This window comes from Pseudophryne corroboree, chromosome 1 (genome assembly GCF_028390025.1).
Source record: "Pseudophryne corroboree isolate aPseCor3 chromosome 1, aPseCor3.hap2, whole genome shotgun sequence".
NCBI lineage: Eukaryota > Metazoa > Chordata > Amphibia > Anura > Myobatrachidae > Pseudophryne > Pseudophryne corroboree.
In genome coordinates, this window is record NC_086444.1 from 341,580,280 (window position 1) to 341,603,841 (window position 23,562).

At 47.3% G+C, this 23,562-nt stretch overlaps 1 protein-coding gene across 3 annotated transcripts in view; it reads left to right on the forward strand.

The window, feature by feature from the left end:
* MMP17 (matrix metallopeptidase 17) overlaps positions 1-23,562 on the forward strand; it is a 241,210-nt gene that overhangs the window by 210,414 nt on the left and 7,234 nt on the right. For all 3 annotated transcript variants that reach the window (XM_063964657.1, XM_063964658.1, XM_063964659.1), the window contains exon 9: positions 8,389-8,646. In XM_063964657.1, the coding sequence (XP_063820727.1) occupies positions 8,389-8,646 (258 nt within the window). The remainder of the gene's footprint in view (positions 1-8,388; positions 8,647-23,562) is intronic.

A 23,562-nucleotide genomic window follows, 5' to 3' on the forward strand; every position in this document is an offset into this window, starting at 1 on the left:
TCCCCTCACAACACTATAGATGTGTAAATAGGAAAAGTGTGTATGTGCCACCAATGGACAGGAAGCATGGATGAGCTATTATGGGGACATATCCATATCACATTGTGCCATACCACATCTCCTATGAAAAAGAGACTAGTGCTTCTGAAGTACTACGTAGACCATCCCCAAACCCACTTCACTACCCTAAAGACTCCTCCCAGCTGTGACACACAATAGTGAGTATAATCAGGACATACCACAAATGTCTTGGCAGTAAGGACACAAATCCAGTCTCTTTAAAACAGGACACTTCTGCCTAAATCAGGACTGTTGTTATGTATGAATACATTCATATAAAGAAGCAAACTTGTGCCCATGATCAGGTCAGCTCCACTACAGTTTATAAGATCTGAAACATGCTTACGGTTCATCAGTGAAATGTCAATTTATAGGGACAATTTCAAATGAATACCTAATATACGGAAATACATTAAAACATCCTAATTGTTTTCAAAATGCAGAATACTTTATCAGTACTGTGAAAATTATTTTTGGAGAAATATTTAAGTTTACTGATTAATTTGCATAGAAAACACTTGGAGTCCTATTTTAGCGGAAAAGAACAGGATGCCAATGCCAAACATTCCCTTTTTATTCGTCACAGCACAGATAACAAGCTGCGGGGAATTTATGAAGCAGCAATATTTTTGGCATGATGTTGGCCTGTTTTACAGTCAGTTATTTCTGAACACAAAACGGCTGAAAAGATCACTGCAAAACTGCAATTGACGAATGTAATCTGCCACAGATCAGCATAGCAATATGTTTTTATGTTTAAATACAAAGAAATATATAAATTAAATTAAATTACAGTTACATGAACCACATGTTAACCCACCCAAAACATGTCTCCAAAAAAAGTTGTTTTGACAGGCATATAGCTAAAATCCCAGCTAACGTATCTAGGCATTTGACGAAAATAAACAAAGGTTAAAAAGAGGTATACAACATTCTTGTGCCCCCTGGTAAGGTGTGGGTAAAAATAAATTATGAACCTTAATTTATTAAACTAGCATCTGTGCCTATTTTTAAATAATATATATGTACCCACAACTATATTAAATAGTATATATACCCCATTCTGTATTTTTATTATAGTCAAGGGCATATATGCTATTTCAAATATTAATGGGTCATAAATGATTTAAAATAATGAAAAGAACATATGTATTATTTAACATAATTACAACCCTATAATTCATTTAAGTATATATTTCCCCTTTTTATATATATATATATATATATATATATATATATATATATAAAAATAATATTGCACCCTTATTATTCATTATTAATCTCTGTTGCCCTTTCTACTATGTATAATATTAATTTCATTTTTTTTCTCTCTTAATTAATATAATTGTTTAATGGCCCTCAATAGTTTCTGCATTATTGTGGGCAGTATACTGTATCTACTAATCTCTCTCTGTGTGTGTGTGTGTGTGTGTGTGTGTGTGTGTGTGTGTGTGTGTGTGTGTGTGTGTGTGTGTGTGTGTGTGTGTGTGTGTGTGTGTGTGTGCGTGTATGACGCTTTACTCTTTGTCATGTTTAACAGCACAAAGATTTAAGAAAATAACAAACAACTTAGCCCCATGCAGGGCACTACTTCACTTCTTCAGCCCTAACTAATAAGCGCAGCTTGTCTGTACACAGCACAAAGTCATAGAGTCCTGCCTGCTTCTCGATAGTCTGGCCCACTAGCCTCCTGGCCTGGCTTGGCTGCCCTAGCCCCACCTGGGCTGTATCCTCTGGGCCAACCCATAGGTGTTGCACACCCCTTTTCAAACTCGTGTTGGAGGATCCCACCATCCCAGCAAAGAATCAGTTGCTCACCAATGCCACCTAGCTTCATCCTACCCTCTGAGAAGGAGGGTAAGGGGGCTCTGTCTGTTATATCTGTACTGGGCCACACAAATTCCTGATTGTGTTAACTATTTATCTTTATTGAGTTAAAGAAAAAAAAATAAGAATTTACTTACCGATAATTCTATTTCTCATAGTCCGTAGTGGATGCTGGGAACTCCGAAAGGACCATGGGGAATAGCGGCTCCGCAGGAGACTGGGCACAAAAGTAAAAGCTTTAGGACTAGCTGGTGTGCACTGGCTCCTCCCCCTATGACCCTCCTCCAAGCCTCAGTTAGGATACTGTGCCCGGACGAGCGTACACAATAAGGAAGGATTTTGAATCCCGGGTAAGACTCATACCAGCCACACCAATCACACCGTACAACCTGTGATCTGAACCCAGTTAACAGCATGATAACAGAGGAGCCTCTGAAAAGATGGCTCACAACAATAATAACCCGATTTTTGTAACTATGTACAAGTATTGCAGACAATCCGCACTTGGGATGGGCGCCCAGCATCCACTACGGACTATGAGAAATAGAATTATCGGTAAGTAAATTCTTATTTTCTCTGACGTCCTAGTGGATGCTGGGAACTCCGAAAGGACCATGGGGATTATACCAAAGCTCCCAAACGGGCGGGAGAGTGCGGATGACTCTGCAGCACCAATTGAGAGAACTCCAGGTCCTCCTCAGCCAGGGTATCAATTTTGTAGAATGTTACAAACGTATTTGCTCCTGACCAAGTAGCTGCTCGGCAAAGTTGTAAAGCCGAGACCCCTCGGGCAGCCGCCCAAGATGAGCCCATCTTCCTTGTGGAGTGGGCATTTACAGATTTTTGGCTGTGGCAGGCCTGCCACAGAATGTGCAAGCTGAATTGTACTACAAATCCAACGAGCAATAGTCTGCTTAGAAGCAGGAGCACCCAGCTTGTTGGGTGCATACAGGATAAACAGCGAGTCAGATTTTCTGACTCCAGCCGTCCTGGAAACATATATTTTCAGGGCCCTGACGACGTCTAGCAACTTGGAGTCCTCCAAGTCCCTAGTAGCCGCAGGCACCACAATAGGTTGGTTCAGGTGAAACGCTGAAACCACCTTAGGGAGAAACTGAGGACGAGTCCTCAATTCCGCCCTGTCCGAATGGAAAATCAGATAAGGGCTTTTACAGGATAAAGCCGCCAATTCTGACACGCGCCTGGCCCAGGCCAGGGCCAACAGCATGACCACTTTCCATGTGAGATATTTTAACTCCACAGACATTGGTTCAAACCAATGTGACTTTTTGGAACCCAAAAACTACATTGAGATCCCAAGGTGCCACTGGAGGCACAAAAGGAGGCTGTATATGCAGTACCCCTTTTACAACGTCTGAACTTCAGGGACTGAAGCTAGTTCTTTTCGGAAGAAAATTGACAGGGCCGAAATTTGAACCTTAATGGACCCCAATTTCAGGCCCATAGACACTCCTGTTTGCAGGAAATGTAGGAATCGACCCAGTTGAATTTCCTCCGTCGGGCCTTACTGGCCTCGCACCACGCAACATATTTTCGCCAAATGCGGTGATAATGTTTTGCGGTTACATCCTTCCTGGCTTTGATCAGGATAGGGATGGCCTCATCCGGAATGCCTTTTTTCCTTCAGGATCCGGCGTTCAACCGCCATGCCGTCAAACGCAGTCGCGGTAAGTCTTGGAACAGACAGGGTCCTTGCTGAAGCAGGTCCCTTCTTAGAGGTAGAGGCCACGGATCCTCCGTGAGCATCTTTTGAAGTTCCGGTTACCAAGTCCTTCTTGGCCAATCCGGTGCCACGAATATAGTGCTTACTCCTCTCCATCTTATCAATCTCAGTACCTTGGGTATGAGAGGCAGATGAGGGAACACATACACTGACTGGTACACCCACGGTGTTACCAGAGCGTCTACAGCTATTGCCTGAGGGTCCCTTGACCTGGCGCAATACCTGTCGAGTTTTTCCCAACGGTTTATAATCATGTGGAAGACTTCTGGGTGAAGTCCCCACTCTCCCGGGTGGAGGTCGTGTCTGCTGAGGAAGTCTGCTTCCCAGTTGTCCACTCCCGGAATTGCTGACAGTGCTATCACATGATTTTCCGCCCAGCGAAGAATCCTTGCAGCTTCTGCCATTGCCCTCCTGCTTCTTGTGCCACCCTGTCTGTTTACGTGGGTGACTGCCGTGATGTTGTCCGACTGGATCAACACCGGCTGACCTTGAAGCAGAGGTCTTGCTAAGCTTAGAGCATTGTAAATGGCCCTTAGCTTCAGGATATTTATGTGAAGTGATGTCTCCAGGCTTGACCATAAGTCCTGGAAATTCCTTCCCTGTGTGACTGCTCCCCAGCCTCGCAGGCTGGCATCCGTGGTCACCAGGACCCAGTCCTGAATGCCGAATCTGCGGCCCTCTAGAAGATGAGCACCCTGCAACCACCACAGGAGGGACACCCTTGTTCTTGGTGACAGGGTTATCCGCTGATGCATCTGAAGATGCGACCCGGACCATTTGTCCAGCAGGTCCCACTGGAAAGTTCTTGCGTGGAATCTGCCGAATGGGATTGCTTCGTAGGAAGCCACCATTTTACCCAGAACCCTTGTGCATTGATGCACTGAGACTTGGCTCGGTTTTAGGAGGTTCCTGACTAGCTCGGATAACTCCCTGGCTTTCTCCTCCGGGAGAAACACCTTTTTCTGGACTGTGTCCAGGATCATCCCTAGGAACAGAAGACGAGTCGTCTGAACCAGCTGCGATTTTAGAATATTGAGAATCCAATCGTGCTGCCGCAACACTACCTGAGATAGTGCTACACCGACCTCCAACTGTTCCCTGGATCTTACCCTTATCAGGGAATTGTCCAAGTAAGGGATAACTAAAATTCCCTTCCTTCGAAGGAATATCATCATTTCGGCCATTACCTTGGTAAAGACCCGGGGTGCCGTGGACCATCCATACGGCAGCGTCTGAACTGATAGTGACAGTTCTGTACCATAAACCTGAGGTACCCTTGGTGAGAAGGGTAATTTTGGACATGAAGGTAAGCATCCTTGATGTCCCGAGACATCATGTAGTCCCCTTCTTCCAGGTTCGCAATCACTGCTCTGAGTGACTCAATCTTGAATTTGAACCTCTGTATGTAAGTGTTCAAAGATTTTAGATTTAGAATCGGTCTCACCGAGCCGTCCGGCTTCGGTACCACAACAGTGTGGAATAATACCCCGTTCCCTGTTGCAGGAGGGGTACCTTGATTATCACCTGCTGGGAATACAGCTTGTGAATGGCTTCCAAAACTGTCTCCCTGTCAGAAGGAGACATCGGTAAAGCCGACTTTAGGAAACGGCGAGGGGGAGACGTCTCGAATTCCAATTTGTACCCCTGAGATATCACCTGAAGGATCCAGGGGTCTACTTGCGAGTGAGCCCACTGCGCGCTGAAATTCATTGAGACGGCCCCCCACCGTGCCTGATTCTGCTTGTAAAGCCCCAGCGTCATACTGAGGGCTTGGCAGAGGCGGGAGAGGGTTTCTGTTCCTGGGAACTGGCTGATTTCTGCAGCCTTTTTCCTCTCCCTCTGTCACGGGGCAGAAATGAGGAACCTTTTGCCCGCTTGTCCACGAAAAGACTGCGCCTGATAATACGGCGTCTTCTCATGTTGAGAGGCGACCTGGGGTACAAACGTGGATTTCCCAGCTGTTGCCGTGGCCACCAGGTCTGAAAGACCGACCCCAAATAACTCCTCCTTAATAAGGCAATACTTCCAAATGCCGTTTGAAATCCGCATCACCTGACCACTGTCGTGTCCATAACCCTCTACTGGTAGAAATGGACAACGCACTTAGACTTGATGCCAGTCGGCAAATATTCCGCTGTGCATCACACATATATAGAAATGCATCTTTTAAATGCTCTATAGGCAAAAATATACTGTCCCTATCTAGGGTATCAATATTTTCAGTCAGGGAATCCGACCACGCCAACCCAGCACTGCACATCCAGGCTGAGGCGATTGCTGGTCGCAGTATAACACCAGTATGTGTGTAAATACATTTTAGGATACCCTCCTGCTTTCTATCAGCAGGATCCTTAAGGGCGGCCATCTCAGGAGAGGGTAGAGCCCTTACAAGCGTGTGAGCGCTTTATCCACCCTAGGGGGTGTTTCCCAACGCACCCTAACCTCTGGCGGGAAAGGATATAATGCCAATAACATTTTAGAAATTATCAGTTGTTATCGGGGGAAACCCACGCATCATCACACACCTCATTTAATTTCTCAGATTCAGGAAAACTACAGGTAGTTTTTCCTCACCGAACATAATACCCCTTTTTGGTGGTACTCGTATTATCAGAAATGTGTAAAACATTTTTCATTGCCTCCATCATGTAACGTGTGGCCCTACTGGAAGTCACATTTGTCTCTTCACCGTCGACACTGGAGTCAGTATCCGTGTCGGCGTCTATATCTGCCATCTGAGGTAACGGGCGCTTTAGAGCCCCTGACGGCCTATGAGACGTCTGGACAGGCACAAGCTGAGTAGCCGGCTGTCTCATGTCAACCACTGTCTTTTATACAGAGCTGACACTGTCACGTAATTCCTTCCAACAGTTCATCCACTCAGGTGTCGACCCCCTAGGGGGTGACATCACTATTACAGGCAATCTGCTCCGTCTCCACATCATTTTTCTCTTCATACATGTCGACACAAACGTACCGACATACAGCACACACACAGGGAATGCTCTGATAGAGGACAGGACCCCACTAGCCCTTTGGGGAGACAGAGGGAGAGTTTGCCAGCACACACCAGAGCGCTATATATATACAGGGATAACCTTATATAAGTGTTTTTCCCCTTATAGCTGCTGTATCTTTAATACTGCGCGTAATTAGTGCCCCCCCTCTCTTTTTTAACCCTTTCTGTAGTGTAGTGACTGCAGGGGAGAGCCAGGGAGCTTCCCTCCAACGGAGCTGTGAGGGAAAATGGCGCCAGTGTGCTGAGGAGATAGGCTCCGCCCCCTTATCGGCGGCCTTATCTCCCGTTTTTCTAAGTATTCTGGCAGGGGTTAAATGCATCCAAATAGCCCAGGAGCTATATGTGATGTATTTTTTGCCATCTAAGGTATTTTTATTGCGTCTCAGGGCGCCCCCCCCCCAGCGCCCTGCACCCTCAGTGACCGGAGTGTGAAGTGTGCTGAGAGCAATGGCGCACAGCTGCGGTGCTGTGCGCTACCTTATTGAAGACAGGACGTCTTCTGCCGCCGATTTTCCGGACCTCTTCTGCTCTTCTGGCTCTGTAAGGGGGACGGCGGCGCGGCTCTGGGACCCATCCATGGCTGGGCCTGTGATCGTCCCTCTGGAGCTAATGTCCAGTAGCCTAAGAAGCCCAATCCACTCTGCACGCAGGTGAGTTCGCTTCTTCTCCCCTTAGTCCCTCGATGCAGTGAGCCTGTTGCCAGCAGGACTCACTGAAAATAAAAAACCTAATTTAAACTTTTACTCTAAGCAGCTCATGAGAGCCACCTAGATTGCACCCTTCTCGTTCGGGCACAAAAATCTAACTGAGGCTTGGAGGAGGGTCATAGGGGGAGGAGCCAGTGCACACCAGCTAGTCCTAAAGCTTTTACTTTTGTGCCCAGTCTCCTGCGGAGCCGCTATTCCCCATGGTCCTTTCGGAGTTCCCAGCATCCACTAGGACGTCAGAGAAAACAAGATTACAGGGATACTAACCAATATGCCGCTGGTATATAGCATTACTTACCTCGCTGGCATGGTGCAATGACGTTCTTCTCCTTAGTGGCATCCTCTGCTCTGAGTTGACGGGCTTCTGTGTCATGCACAATGGCCAGCCTGTGCGTGTGCATGACTCATTCACCTGGCTGGTACCTGACAGTGCCTGGAAGGCTTTGGTGAAGCCGGAAGAGCTGCGCCGCGAATGCTAAAGTGGTTATGTCTTGTTCTTAAATGGTGCCTTTTATCTCTCCCTCCACTTTCTAGCCAAGCATTGATAAATCTCCCCCTGTAGACCAGCAGCCAACAAGGAGTGGTCTTCATACAATGAGAAATTTTCATTTTAACAGTCCAACCTGATGCATAATAAATCTGACACCTTGGATTGCAAAATCACCAGCAATATCTGCCAATTACAGACCAACCTAAAATGACCATTCTTTTATTGATGTTTACAGACAAGCAACCAATCTGACTCTGACGCCTAATTTTCCTTTTTCCAAACAAACATTGATTGCAAGAACCCAATAATATGGTAGAAAAGTAAAAATGTTTAATTTGAAATTGTAGTAAATGGGCAGACAAGGTGGGTCAAGTGTTTTACTATAGTTATAGACTTACATTTTCCGCTGTTACAGACACACATATCGGTCTGTGAGAAGACCAAAGTAATACTTCTTGTAACATTCTTGTATATCAACATTCTGGCAATATCCTCATTGCAGTGATGCAAATTTCCCACCTCCTCTCCCCAACTCTTTTAGGAGATCGTTACTGGGTTTTCAAAGATAATAACGTGGAAGAAGGATATCCACGTGCCATCACAGACTTTGGATTACCCCTGGGGGGTGTGGATGCTGCCTTCACATGGTCCCACAATGATAAGACATATTTCTTTAAGGACAACCTTTTGTGGTGTTTCAATGAACGTGAGCACAGAATGGATGATGGCTTCCCCATGGAGACTGCTCTTTGGAAGGGAATACCTGCTGCTCTGGATGATGCTATGGGATGGTCAGATGGTAAGTTTCAACAACAATAATAATCTACCATAATAGTTCCTGCCAGTTTATATATTTTATATTTTTTTTATTATTATTATTATTATTATTATTATTATTATTATTTTGTATAAGACACCACAATGTATTCAGAGTCATACCATGTAACAAAACACTTTTCACAATGAGAGTATCGGGGTATAAATACAAATAAAAATTTCTGACCATAGCAATAGTAAATAGCATAAGTGCCAAATATTTAAAAAGGGAAGGAGAGAAAACGGGCAAGGGTAGGCCAACTTGGAAATCTTCTGTAGACACAGATCTGAGTAATTCTAGATCCCCTTAGGACAGCTGCGTTACGGTTTGACAGGTGTACTGCCCCAATTAAACTGCAGAGGATGTAAGAAAAACACTTTTTTATGTCAAGGGTCACTGTCAGTATCAGGTTCAATGTGTGGAATAGTGCAAATCCCATTTTGACGCTGTTGAGCGTCTTTTTCAAAAGAATACCTTCAGCCTCTGGGTTTAAAATATTTAACATATTAATATACTAATCTCACATTAATATACTAATCTCAAGCATTAGCAAATTTTCTAAGGCATTTGCCCCCAGCACTGGCTACGCCCGAAGACAGAACTGGCGGCACAGCCAGACTTGACATCTCCAGTGCTCCGGATGCCGTGCACTGGTGGGGATGTCTCTGCTTCTTCGGTGGCCCACTAGTGTGCCGCAGCACTGCAGTTGCAGGGCCTAATTCAGACTGGATCGATGCAGCGGCAGCGATCGCAGTCTGAATCCCATTATGGAGTTCGCATGCTAAAAGCAAATCAGGACTGCGATCGCCTCTACCTGATTGACAGGTGGAGGCGGTCGCGGGGCAGGAGAGGGCGTGCCAACGGCATTAGAATGCCGTTGGTGGGGCGTGGTCCGGACAACACAGGTGTGTCCGGACCGTTGCGGGGGTGGGCCAAGGCTGCTACGTGATGTCACATGCAGGACGCGGCGGGTAGGTGCCTACCAGCGCAGGCAGGAGCTACTCTGTGGGTTCCAAAGCATCGCTGCCGTGCGATGCTTTCACACCCATGCGGAGGGCAGGGCCAGACATGCGGGGCGAACTAACCCTGTGCTGGGCATCCCCACCGCAAGTAACTGACCGTAGATATGCTAAATTTAGCTACGATCAGCTCTGAATCACCCCCGCAAAACGCTGCTCTAGGATGAGATGGAAGACCGCTTCTGACTGTCCGTTTATTCAGTAGATAGGATCATTACAGTAGATATGAATTCATTTCATGTCGGAGACGTTTATGTCATTTGTATGGGTTTTTTCCTCTGGTGAATTACGGCAGATCAAGAAAAGAAGAAGATTGTAGGTAATTTTTCAGAACCACTACCACTAACTGGTAATAAATAATAATAAGAATTTACTTACCGATAATTCTATTTCTCGGAGTCCGTAGTGGATGCTGGGGTTCCTGAAAGGACCATGGGGAATAGCGGCTCCGCAGGAGACAGGGCACAAAAGTAAAGCTTTCCGATCAGGTGGTGTGCACTGGCTCCTCCCCCTATGACCCTCCTCCAAGCCAGTTAGGTACTGTGCCCGGACGAGCGTACACAATAAGGGAGGAATTTTGAATCCCGGGTAAGACTCATACCAGCCACACCAATCACACCGTACAACTTGTGATCTAAACCCAGTTAACAGTATGATAACAGCGGAGCCTCTGAAAAGATGGCTCACAACAATAATAACCCGATTTTTGTAACTATGTACAAGTATTGCAGATAATCCGCACTTGGGATGGGCGCCCAGCATCCACTACGGACTCCGAGAAATAGAATTATCGGTAAGTAAATTCTTATTTTCTCTATCGTCCTAGTGGATGCTGGGGTTCCTGAAAGGACCATGGGGATTATACCAAAGCTCCCAAACGGGCGGGAGAGTGCGGATGACTCTGCAGCACCGAATGAGAGAACTCCAGGTCCTCCTTAGCCAGGGTATCAAATTTGTAGGATTTTACAAACGTGTTTGCCCCTGACTAAATAACCGCTCGGCAAAGTTGTAAAGCCGAGACCCCTCGGGCAGCCGCCCAAGATGAGCCCACCTTCCTTGTGGAATGGGCATTTACATATTTTGGCTGTGGCAGGCCTGCCACAGAATGTGCAAGCTGAATTGTATTACACATCCAACTAGCAAAAGTCTGCTTAAAAGCAAGAGCACCCAGTTTGTTGGGTGCATACAGGATAACAGCAAGTCAGTTTTCCTGACTCCAGCCGTCCTGGAACCTATATTTTCAGGGCCCTGACAACATCTAGCAACTTGGAGTCCTCCAAGTCCCTAGTAGGTGCAAGGCACCACAATAAGCTGGTTCAGGTGAAACACTGACACCACCTTAGGGAGAGAACTGGGGACGAGTCCGCAGCTCTGCCCTGTCCGAATGGACAAACAAATATGGGCTTTTTTGAGAAAAAAACCACCAATTTGACACTCGCCTGGTCCAGGCCAGGGCCAAGAACATGGTCACTTTTCATGTGAGATGCTTCAAATCCACAGATTTGACTGGTTTTAAACCAATGTGATTTGAAGAATCCCAGAACTACGTTGAGATCCCACAGTGCCACTGGAGGCACAAAAGAGGGTTGTATATGCAATACTCCCTTGACAAAGTTCTGGACTTCTGGAACTGAAGCCAATTCTTTCTGGAAGAAAATTGACAGGGCCGAAATTTGAACCTTAATGGACCCCAATTTGAGGCCCATAGACACTCCTGTTTGACCGAGTTGAAATTTCTTTGTGGGGCCTTCCTGGCCTCACACCACGCAACATATTTTCGCCACATGTGGTGATAATGTTGTGCGGTCACCTCCTTTCTGGCTTTGACCAGGGTAGGAATGACCTCTTCCGGAATGCCTTTTTCCCTTAGGATCCGGCGTTCCACCGCCATGCCAACAAACGCAGCTGCGGTAAGTCTTGGAACAGACATGGTACTTGCTGAAGCAAGTCCCTTCTTAGCGGCAGAGGCCATAAGACCTCTGTAAACATCTCTTGAAGTTCCGGGTACCAAGTCCTTCTTGGCCAATCCGGAGCCATGAGTATAGTTCTTACTCCTCTACGTCTTATAATTCTCAGCACCTTAGGTATGAGAAGCAGAGGAGGGAACACATACACCGACTGGTACACCCACGGTGTTACCAGAACGTCCACAGCTATTGCCTGAGGGTCTCTTGACCTGGCGCAATACCTGTCCCGTTTTTTGTTCAGACGGGACGCCATCATGTCCACCTTTGGTATTTCCCAACGGTTTACAATCATGTGGAAAAAACTTCCCGATGAAGTTTCCACTCTCCCGGGTGGAGGTCGTGCCTGCTGAGGAAGTCTGCTTCCCAGTTTCCATTCCCGGGATGAAACACTGCTGACAGTGCTATCACATGATTTTCCGCCCAGCGAAAAGTCCTTGCAGTTTTTGCCATTGCCCTCCTGCTTCTTGTGTCGCCCTGTCTGTTTACGTGGGCGACTGCCGTGATGTTTTTCCCACTGGATCAATACCGGCTGACCTTGAAGCAGAGGTCTTGCTAAGCTTAGAGCATTATAAATTTACCCTTAGCTCCAGTATATTTATGTGGAGAAAAGTCTCCAGACTTGATCACACTCCCTGGAAATTTTTTCCTTGTGTGACTGCTCCCCAGCCTCTCGGGCTGGGCTCCGTGGTCACCAGCATCCAATCCTGAATGCCGAATCTGCGGCCCTCTAGAAGATGAGCACTCTATAACCACCACAGGAGAGACACCCTTGTCCTTGGATATAGGGTTATCCGCTGATGCATCTGAAGATGCGATCCGGACCATTTGTCCAGCAGATCCCACTGAAAAGTTCTTGCGTGAAATCTGCCGAATGGAATTGCTTCGTAGGAAGCCACCATTTTCTACCAGGACCCTTGTGCAATGATGCACTGTTTTTAGGAGGTTCCTGACTAGCTCGGATAACTCCCTGGCTTTCTCTTTCGGGAGAAACACCTTTTTCTGGACTGTGTCCAGAATCATCCCTAGGCACAGCAGACGTGTCGTCGGGATCAGCTGCGATTTTGGAATATTTAGAATCCACCCGTGCTGTTGTAGCAGTATCCGAGATAGTGCTACTCCTACCTCCAACTGTTCCCTGGACTATGCCCTTATCAGGAGATCGTCCAAGTAAGGGATAATTAAGACGCCTTTTCTTCGAAGAAGAATCATCATTTCGGCCATTACCTTAGTAAAGACCCGGGGTGCCGTGGACAATCCAAACGGCAGCGTCTGAAACTGATAGTGACAGTTCTGCACCACGAACCTGAGGTACCCTTAGTGAGAAGGGCAAATTTGGGACATAGAGGTAAGCATCCCTGATGTCCCGGGACCCTATATAGTTCCCTTCTTCCTGTTCGTTATCACTGCTCTGAGTGACTCCATCTTGATTTGAACCTTTGTAAGTGTTCAAAAAATTTTTAGATTTAGAATAAGTCTCACCTAGCCTTCTGGCTTCAGTACCACAATATAGTGTGGAATAATACCCCTTTTCTTGTAGTAGGAGGGGTAATTTAATTATCACCTGCTGGGAATACAGCTTGTGAATTTTTTCCCATACTGCCTCCTTGTCGGAGGGAGACCTTGGTAAAGCAGACTTCAGGAGCCTGCGAAGGGGAAACGTCTCGACATTCCAATCTGTACCCCTGGGATACTACTTGTAGGATCCAGGGGTCCTGTACGGTCTCAGCGCCATGCTGAGAACTTGTCAGAAGCGGTGGAACGCTTCTGTTCCTGGGAATGGGCTGCCTGCTGCAGTCTTCTTTCCTTTCCTCTATCCCTGGGCAGATATGATCTTATAGGGACGAAAGGACTGAGGCTGAAAAGACGGTGTCTTTTTCTGCAGAGATGTGACTTAGGGTAAAAACGGTGGATTTTCCAGCAGTTGCCGTGGCCACCAGGTCCGATGGACCGACCCCAAATAACTCCTCTTCCTTTATACGGCAATACACCTTTGTGCCGTTTGGAATCTGCATCACCTGACCACTGTCGTGTCCATAACATCTTCTGGCAGTTATGGACATCGCATTTACTCTTGATGCCAGAGTGCAAATATCCCTCTGTGCATCTCGCATATATAGAAATGCATCCTTTAAATGCTCTATAGTCAATAAAATACTGTCCCTGTCAAGGGTATCAATATTTTTAGTCAGGGAATCCGACCAAGCCACCCCAGCTCTGCACATCCAGGCTGAGGCGATCGCTGGTCGCAGTATAACACCAGTATGTGTGTATATACTTTTTATGATATTTTCCAGCCTCCTGTCAGCTGGTCCTTGAGGACGGCCCTATCTATAGACGGTACCGCCACTTGTTTTGATAAGCGTGTGAGCGCCTTATCCACCCTAAGGGGTGTTTCCCAACGCGCCCTAACTTCTGGCGGGAAAGGGTATACCGCCCATAATTTTCTATCGGGGGGAACCCACGCATCATCACACACTTTATTTAATTTATCTGATTCAGGAAAAACTATGGTAGTTTTTTCACATCCCACATAATACCCTCTTTTGTGGTACTTGTAGTATCAGAAATATGTAACACCTCCTTCATTGCCTTTAACGTGTGGCCCTAATAAGGAATACGTTTGTTTATTCACCGTCGACACTGGATTCAGTGTCCCTGTCTGTGTCTGTGTCGACCGACTAAAGTAAACGGGCGTTTTAAAACCCCTGACGGTGTTTTTGAGACGTCTGGACCGGTACTAATTGTTTGTCGGCCGTCTCATGTCGTCAACCGACCTTGCAGCGTGTTGACATTATCACGTAATTCCCTAAATAAGCCATCCATTCCGGTGTCGACTCCCTAGAGAGTGACATCACCATTACAGGCAATTGCTCCGCCTCCTCACCAACATCGTCCTCCTACATGTCGACACACACGTACCGACACACAGCACACACACAGGGAATGCTCTGATAGAGGACAGGACCCACAAGCCCTTTGGAGAGACAGAGGGAGAGTTTGCCAGCACACACCAAAAACGCTATAATTATATAGGGACAACCTTATATAAGTGTTTTCCCTTATAGCATCTTTTTTATATATTTCTAACGCCAAATTAGTGCCCCCCCTCTCTGTTTTAACCCTGTTTCTGTAGTGCAGTGCAGGGGAGAGCCTGGGAGCCTTCCCTCCAGCCTTTCTGTGAGGGAAAATGGCGCTGTGTGCTGAGGAGATAGGCCCCGCCCCTTTTTCGGCGGCCTCGTCTCCCGCTCTTAACGGATTCTGGCAGGGGTTAAATATCTCCATATAGCCTCCGGAGGCTATATGTGAGGTATTTTTAGCCAAAATAGGTTTTCATTTGCCTCCCAGGGCGCCCCCCTCCCAGCGCCCTGCACCCTCAGTGACTGCCGTGTGAAGTGTGCTGAGAGGAAAATGGCGCACAGCTGCAGTGCTGTGCGCTACCTTTAGAAGACTGAGGAGTCTTCTGCCGCCGATTCTGGACCTCTTCTTATTTCAGCATCTGCAAGGGGGCCGGCGGCAAGGCTCCGGTGACCATCCAGGCTGTACCTGTGATCGTCCCTCTGGAGCTGATGTCCAGTAGCCAAGAAGCCAATATATCCTGCACGCAGGTGAGTTCACTTCTTCTCCCCTAAGTCCCTCGTTGCAGTGATCCTGTTGCCAGCAGGACTCACTGTAAAATAAAAAACCTAAGCTAAACTTTTCTAAGCAGCTCTTTAGGAGAGCCACCTAGATTGCACCCTTCTCGGCCGGGCACAAAAATCTAACTGGCTTGGAGGAGGGTCATAGGGGGAGGAGCCAGTGCACACCACCTGATCGGAAAGCTTTACTTTTGTGCCCTGTCTCCTGCGGAGCCGCTATTCCCCATGGTCCTTTCAGGAACCCCAGCATCCACTAGGACGATAGAGAAAAGAATTTACTCACCGGTAATTCTATTTCTCGTAGTCCGTAGTGGATGCTGGGTACTCCGTAAGGACCATGGGGAATAGACGGGCTCCGCAGGAGACTGGGCACTCTAAAAGATAGATTAGGTACTATCTGGTGTGCACTGGCTCCTCCCTCTATGCCCCTCCTCCAGACCTCAGTTAGGGAAACTGTGCCCGGAAGAGCTGACACTACAAGGAAAGGATTTGGAATCCAGGGTAAGACTCATACCAGCCAGACCAATCACACCGTACAACTCGTGATAACTATACCCAGTTAACAGTATGAACAATAACTGAGCCTCATTAACAGATGGCTCATAACAAAACCCTTTAGTTAAGCAATAACTATATACACGTATTGCAGAGAGTCCGCACTTGGGACGGGCTCCCAGCATCCACTACGGACTACGAGAAATAGAATTACCGGTGAGTAAATTCTTATTTTCTCTGACGTCCTAGTGGATGCTGGGTACTCCGTAAGGACCATGGGGATTATACCAAAGCTCCCAAACGGGCGGGAGAGTGCGGATGACTCTGCAGCACCGCATGAGCAAACTCAAGGTCCTCCTCAGCCAGGGTATCAAACTTGTAGAATTTTGCAAACGTGTTTGACCCCGACCAGGTAGCAGCCGCCCAAGAAGAGCCCCCTTCCTCGTGGAATGGGCTTTTACTGATTTAGGATGCGGCAGTCCAGCCGCAGAATGTGCAAGTTGAATCGTGCTACAGATCCAGCGAGCAATAGTCTGCTTAGAAGCAGGAGCACCCAGCTTGTTGGGTGCATGCAGGATAACAGCGAGTCAGTATTTCTGACTCTAGCCGTCCTGGAAACATAGATTTTCAGGGCCCGGACTACATCCAGCAACTTGGAGGCCTCCAAGTCCCGAGTAGCCGCAGGCACCACAATAGGTTGGTTCAAATGAAACGCTGATACCATCTTAGGGAGAAATTGGGGACGAATCCTCAATTCTGCCCTGTCCCTATGGAAGATCAGATAAGGGCTTTCACATGACAAAGCCGCCAATTCTGACACACGCCTAGCCGAAGCCAAGGCCAAATATATATATGACCACTTTCCACGTGAGATACTTCAACTCCACGTTTTGAAGTGGCTCAAAAAAATGTGATTTTAGGAAATCCAACACTACGTTGAGATCCCAAGGTGCCCCTGGAGGCACAAAAGGGGCCTGAATATGCAGCACTCGCCTAACAACGTCTGAACTTCAGGCAGCGTCTTTCCTAGCCTTTAACAGCGTAGGAATCACTTCATCTGGAACGCCCTTTTCCGTTAGGATCCGGCGTTCAACCGCCAAGCCTTCAAACGCAGCCGCGGTAAGTCTTGGAACAGACAGGACCCCTGCAGTAACAGGTCCTGTCTGAGAGACAGAGGCCATGGGTCCTCCGAGATCATTTCTTGTAGTTCTGGGTACCAAGTTCTTCTTGGCCAATCCGGAACTACGAGTACAGTTCTTACTCCTCTTTTACTTACTATCCTCAGTACCTTGGGTATGAGAGGAAGAGGAGGGAACACATCAACCGACTGGTACACCCACGGTGTCACTAGTGCGTCCACAGCTATCGCCTGAGGGTCTCTTGACCTGGCGCAATACTTTTTTAGCTTTTTGTTGAGGCGGGACGCCATCATGTCCACCTGTGGCTGTTCCCAACGGTTCACAATCTGCGAGAAGACTTCTGGATGAAGTGCCCACTCTCCCGGGTGGTGGTCGTGCCTGCTGAGGAAGTCTGCTTCCTAGTTTTCCACACCCGGAATGAACACTGCTGACAGTGTTAGCACGTGATACTCCGCACATCGGAGAATCCTTGTGGCTTCTGCCAACGCCATCCTGCTTCTTGTGCCGCCTTGTCGGTTTACATGGGCGACAGCCGCGATGTTGTCTGACTGAATCAGCACCGGCTGGTTTTAAAGCGGGGGTTCTGCTTGCCTTAGGGCATTGTAAATGGCCCTTAGGTCCAGAATATTTATGTGTAGGGAAGTCTCCTGACTCGACCATTGTCCTTGGAAATTTCTTCCCTGAGTGACTGCCCCCCAACCTCGGAGGCTTGCATCCGTGGTCACCAGGACCCAGTCCCGAATGCGGAATCTGCGGCCCTCGAGAAGATGAGCACTCTGCAGCCACCACAGCAGAGACACTCTGGCCCTCGGGGACAGGGTGATGAGCCGATGCATCTGAAGATGCGATCCTCACTTGTCTAGCAGGTCCCACTGAAAGTTCCTTGCATGGAACCTGCCGAAGGGAATTGCTTTGTAAGAAGCTACCATCTTTTCCAGGACTCGCGTGCAATGATGCACCGACACCTGTTTTGGTTTCAGGAGGTCTCTGACCAGAGATGACAACTCCTTGGCCTTCTCCTCCGGGAGAAACACCTTCTTCTGTTCTGTGTTCTGAAACATGCCCAATATCAACAGACGCGTTGTAGGAACCAGCTGCGACTTTGGGATATTCAGAATCCAGCCGTGCTGTTGTAGCACTTCCTGAGATAGTGCTACTCCGATCAACGACTGCTCTTTGGACCTCGCCTTTATAAGGAGATCGTCCAAGTACGGGATAATTATAACTCCCTTCTTTCGAAGGAGTATCATCATTTTGGCCATTACCTTGGAACACACCCTCGGTGCCGTGGACAGACCAAACGGCAACGTCTGGAATTGGTAATGGCAGTTCTGTACCACAACCTTGAGGTACTCCTGGTGAGGTGGGTAAATGGGGACATGTAGGTAAGCATCCATGATGTCTAGAGATGAGCGGGTTCGGTTCCTCGGAATCCGAACCCGCCCGAACTTCAGCTTTTTTTACACGGATCCGAGCGACTCGGATCTTCCCGCCTTGCTCGGTTAACCCGAGCGCGCCCGAACGTCATCATGACGCTGTCGGATTCTCGCGAGGCTCGGATTCTATCGCGAGACTCGGATTCTATATAAGGAGCCGCGCGTCGCCGCCATTTTCACACGTGCATTGAGATTGATAGGGAGAGGACGTGGCTGGCGTCCTCTCCATTTAGATTAGAAGAGAGAGAGTGAGATTGAGACAGAGACACTTGATTTACTGGAGCTTAGGAGTACTAGAGAGTGCAGAGTTTACTAGTGACTGACCACTGACCAGTGACCACCAGTGCAGTTTTATTTAATATAATCCGTTCTCTGCCTGAAAAAAACGATACACAGTGACTCAGTCACATACCATATCTGTGTGCTCAGCCCAGTGTGCTGCATCATCTATGTATAATATCTGACTGTGCTCACACAGCTTAATTGTGGGGGAGACTGGGGAGCAGTTATAGGTTATAGCAGGAGCCAGGAGTACATATTATTAAAATTAAACAGTGCACACTTTTGCTGCAGGAGTGCCACTGCCAGTGTGACTGACCAGTGACCTGACCACACTGACCACCAGTATAGTATACTATATTGTGATTGCCTGAAAAAGTTAAACACTCGTCGTGTGACTTGTGTGGTGTTTTTTTTTTTATTCTATAAAAAACTCATTCTGCTGACAGACAGTGTCCAGCAGGTCCGTCATTATATAATATATACCTGTCCGGCTGCAGTAGTGATATATATATATTTTTTATATCATTATTTATCATCCAGTCGCAGCAGACACAGTACGGTAGTTCACGGCTGTAGCTACCTCTGTGTCGGCACTCGGCAGTCCATCCATAATTGTATACCACCTACCCGTGGTTTTTTTTTTCTTTCTTCTTTATACATACTACATCTCATTATCATCCAGTCTATATTAGCAGCAGACACAGTACAGTACGGTAGTCCACGGCTGTAGCTACCTCTGTGTCGGCACTCGGCAGTCCGTCCATAATTGTATACCACCTACCCGTGGTTTTTTTTCTTTCTTCTTTATACATACATACTACATCTCATTATCAACCAGTCTATATTAGCAGCAGACACAGTACAGTACGGTAGTCCACGGCTGTAGCTACCTCTGTCGGCACTCGGCAGTCCGTCCATAATTGTATACCACCTACCCGTGGTTTTTTTTTCTTTCTTCTTTATACATACTACATCTCATTATCATCCAGTCTATATTAGCAGCAGACACAGTACAGTACGGTAGTCCACGGCTGTAGCTACCTCTGTGTCGGCACTCGGCAGTCCGTCCATAATTGTATACCACCTACCCGTGGTTTTTTTTTCTTTCTTCTTTATACATACTACATCTCATTATCATCCAGTCTATATTAGCAGCAGACACAGTACAGTACGGTAGTCCACGGCTGTAGCTACCTCTGTGTCGGCACTCGGCAGTCCGTCCATAATTGTATACCACCTACCCGTGGTTTTTTTTTCTTTCTTCTTTATACATACATACTACATCTCATTATCATCCAGTCTATATTAGCAGCAGACACAGTACAGTACGGTAGTCCACGGCTGTAGCTACCTCTGTGTCGGCACTCGGCAGTCCGTCCATAATTGTATACCACCTACCCGTGGTTTTTTTTTCTTTCTTCTTTATACATACATACTACATCTCATTATCAACCAGTCTATATTAGCAGCAGACACAGTACAGTACAATAGTCCATGGCTGTAGCTACCTCTGTGTCGGCACTCGGCAGTCCGTCCATAATTGTATACCACCTACCCGTGGTTTTTTTTTCTTTCTTCTTTATACATACTACATCTCATTATCATCCAGTCTATATTAGCAGCAGACACAGTACAGTACGGTAGTCCACGGCTGTAGCTACCTCTGTGTCGGCACTCGGCAGTCCGTCCATAATTGTATACCACCTACCCGTGTTTTTTTTTTCTTTCTTCTTTATACATACATACTACATCTCATTATCAACCAGTCTATATTAGCAGCAGACACAGTACAGTACGGTAGTCCACGGCTGTAGCTACCTCTGTGTCGGCACTCGGCAGTCCGTCCATAATTGTATACCACCTACCCGTGGTTTTTTTTTCTTTCTTCTTTATACATACATACTACATCTCATTATCAACCAGTCTATATTAGCAGCAGACACAGTACAGTACGGTAGTCCACGGCTGTAGCTACCTCTGTGTCGGCACTCGGCAGTCCATCCATAATTGTATACCACCTACCCGTGGGTTTTTTTTTCTTTCTTCTTTATACATACTACATCTCATTATCATCCAGTCTATATTAGCAGCAGACACAGTACAGTACGGTAGTCCACGGCTGTAGCTACCTCTGTGTCGGCACTCGGCAGTCCGTCCATAATTGTATACCACCTACCCGTGGGTTTTTTTTCTTTCTTCTTTATACATACATACTACATCTCATTATCATCCAGTCTATATTAGCAGCAGACACAGTACAGTACAATAGTCCATGGCTGTAGCTACCTCTGTGTCGGCACTCGGTAGTCCATTCATAATTGTATACTAGTATCCATCCATCTCCATTGTTTACCTGAGGTGCCTTTTAGTTGTGCCTATTAAAATATGGAGAACAAAAATGTTGAGGTTCCAAAATTAGGGAAAGATCAAGATCCACTTCCACCTCGTGCTGAAGCTGCTGCCACTAGTCATGGCCGAGACGATGAAATGCCAGCAACGTCGTCTGCCAAGGCCGATGCCCAATGTCATAGTACAGAGCATGTCAAATCCAAAACACCAAATATCAGTAAAAAAAGGACTCCAAAACCTAAAATAAAATTGTCGGAGGAGAAGCGTAAACTTGCCAATATGCCATTTACCACACGGAGTGGCAAGGAACGGCTGAGGCCCTGGCCTATGTTCATGGCTAGTGGTTCAGCTTCACATGAGGATGGAGGCACTCAGCCTCTCGCTAGAAAAATGAAAAGACTCAAGCTGGCAAAAGCAGTAGCACCGCAAAGAACTGTGCGTTCTTCGAAATCCCAAATCCACAAGGAGAGTCCAATTGTGTCGGTTGCGATGCCTGACCTTCCCAACACTGGACGTGAAGAGCACGCGCCTTCCACCATTTGCACGCCCCCTGCAAGTGCTGGAAGGAGCACCCGCAGTCCAGTTCCTGATAGTCAGATTGAAGATGTCAGTGTTGAAGTACACCAGGATGAGGAGGATATGGGTGTTGCTGGCGCTGGGGAGGAAATTGACCAGGAGGATTCTGATGGTGAGGTGGTTTGTTTAAGTCAGGCACCCGGGGAGACACCTGTTGTCCGTGGGAGGAATATGGCCGTTGACATGCCTGGTGAAAATACCAAAAAAATCAGCTCTTCGGTGTGGAACTATTTCAACAGAAATGCGGACAACAGGTGTCAAGCCGTGTGTTCCCTTTGTCAAGCTGTAATAAGTAGGGGTAAGGACGTTAACCACCTCGGAACATCCTCCCTTATACGTCACCTGCAGCGCATTCATAATAAGTCAGTGACAAGTTCAAAAACTTTGGGTGACAGCGGAAGCAGTCCACTGACCAGTAAATCCCTTCCTCTTGTAACCGAGCTCACGCAAACCACCCCACCAACTCCCTCAGTGTCAATTTCCTCCTTCCCCAGGAATGCCAATAGTCCTGCAGGCCATGTCACTGGCAATTCTGACGAGTCCTCTCCTGCCTGGGATTCCTCCGATGCATCCTTGCGTGTAACGCCTACTGCTGCTGGCGCTGCTGTTGTTGCTGCTGGGAGTCGATGGTCATCCCAGAGGGGAAGTCGTAAGACCACTTTTACTACTTCCACCAAGCAATTGACTGTCCAACAGTCCTTTGCGAGGAAGATGAAATATCACAGCAGTCATCCTACAGCAAAGCGGATAACTGAGGCCTTGGCATCCTGGGTGGTGAGAAACGTGGTTCCGGTATCCATCATTACTGCAGAGCCAACTAGAGACTTGTTGGAGGTACTGTGTCCCCGGTACCAAATACCATCTAGGTTCCATTTCTCTAGGCAGGCGATACCGAAAATGTACACAGACCTCAGAAAAAGAGTCACCAGTGTCCTAAAAAATGCAGCTGTACCCAATGTCCACTTAACCACGGACATGTGGACAAGTGGAGCAGGGCAGGGTCAGGACTATATGACAGTGACAGCCCACTGGGTAGATGTATGGACTCCCGCCGCAAGAACAGCAGCGGCGGCACCAGTAACAGCATCTCGCAAACGCCAACTCTTTCCTAGGCAGGCTACGCTTTGTATCACCGGTTTCCAGAATACGCACACAGCTGAAAACCTCTTACGGCAACTGAGGAAGATCATCGCGGAATGGCTTACCCCAATTGGACTCTCCTGTGGATTTGTGGCATCGGACAACGCCAGCAATATTGTGTGTGCATTAAATATGGGCAAATTCCAGCACGTCCCATGTTTTGCACATACCTTGAATTTGGTGGTGCAGAATTTTTTAAAAAACGACAGGGGCGTGCAAGAGATGCTGTCGGTGGCCAGAAGAATTGCGGGACACTTTCGGCGTACAGGCACCACGTACAGAAGACTGGAGCACCACCAAAAACTACTGAACCTGCCCTGCCATCATCTGAAGCAAGAAGTGATAACGAGGTGGAATTCAACCCTCTATATGCTTCAGAGGTTGGAGGAGCAGCAAAAGGCCATTCAAGCCTATACAATTGAGCACGATATAGGAGGTGGAATGCACCTGTCTCAAGCGCAGTGGAGAATGATTTCAACGTTGTGCAAGGTTCTGATGCCCTTTGAACTTGCCACACGTGAAGTCAGTTCAGACACTGCCAGCCTGAGTCAGGTCATTCCCCTCATCAGGCTTTTGCAGAAGAAGCTGGAGACATTGAAGGAGGAGCTAACACGGAGCGATTCCGCTAGGCATGTGGGACTTGTGGATGGAGCCCTTAATTCGCTTAACAAGGATTCACGGGTGGTCAATCTGTTGAAATCAGAGCACTACATTTTGGCCACCATGCTCGATCCTAGATTTAAAGCCTACCTTGGATCTCTCTTTCCGGCAGACACAAGTCTGCTGGGGTTGAAAGACCTGCTGGTGAGAAAATTGTCAAGTCAAGCGGAACGCGACCTGTCAACATCTCCTCCTTCACA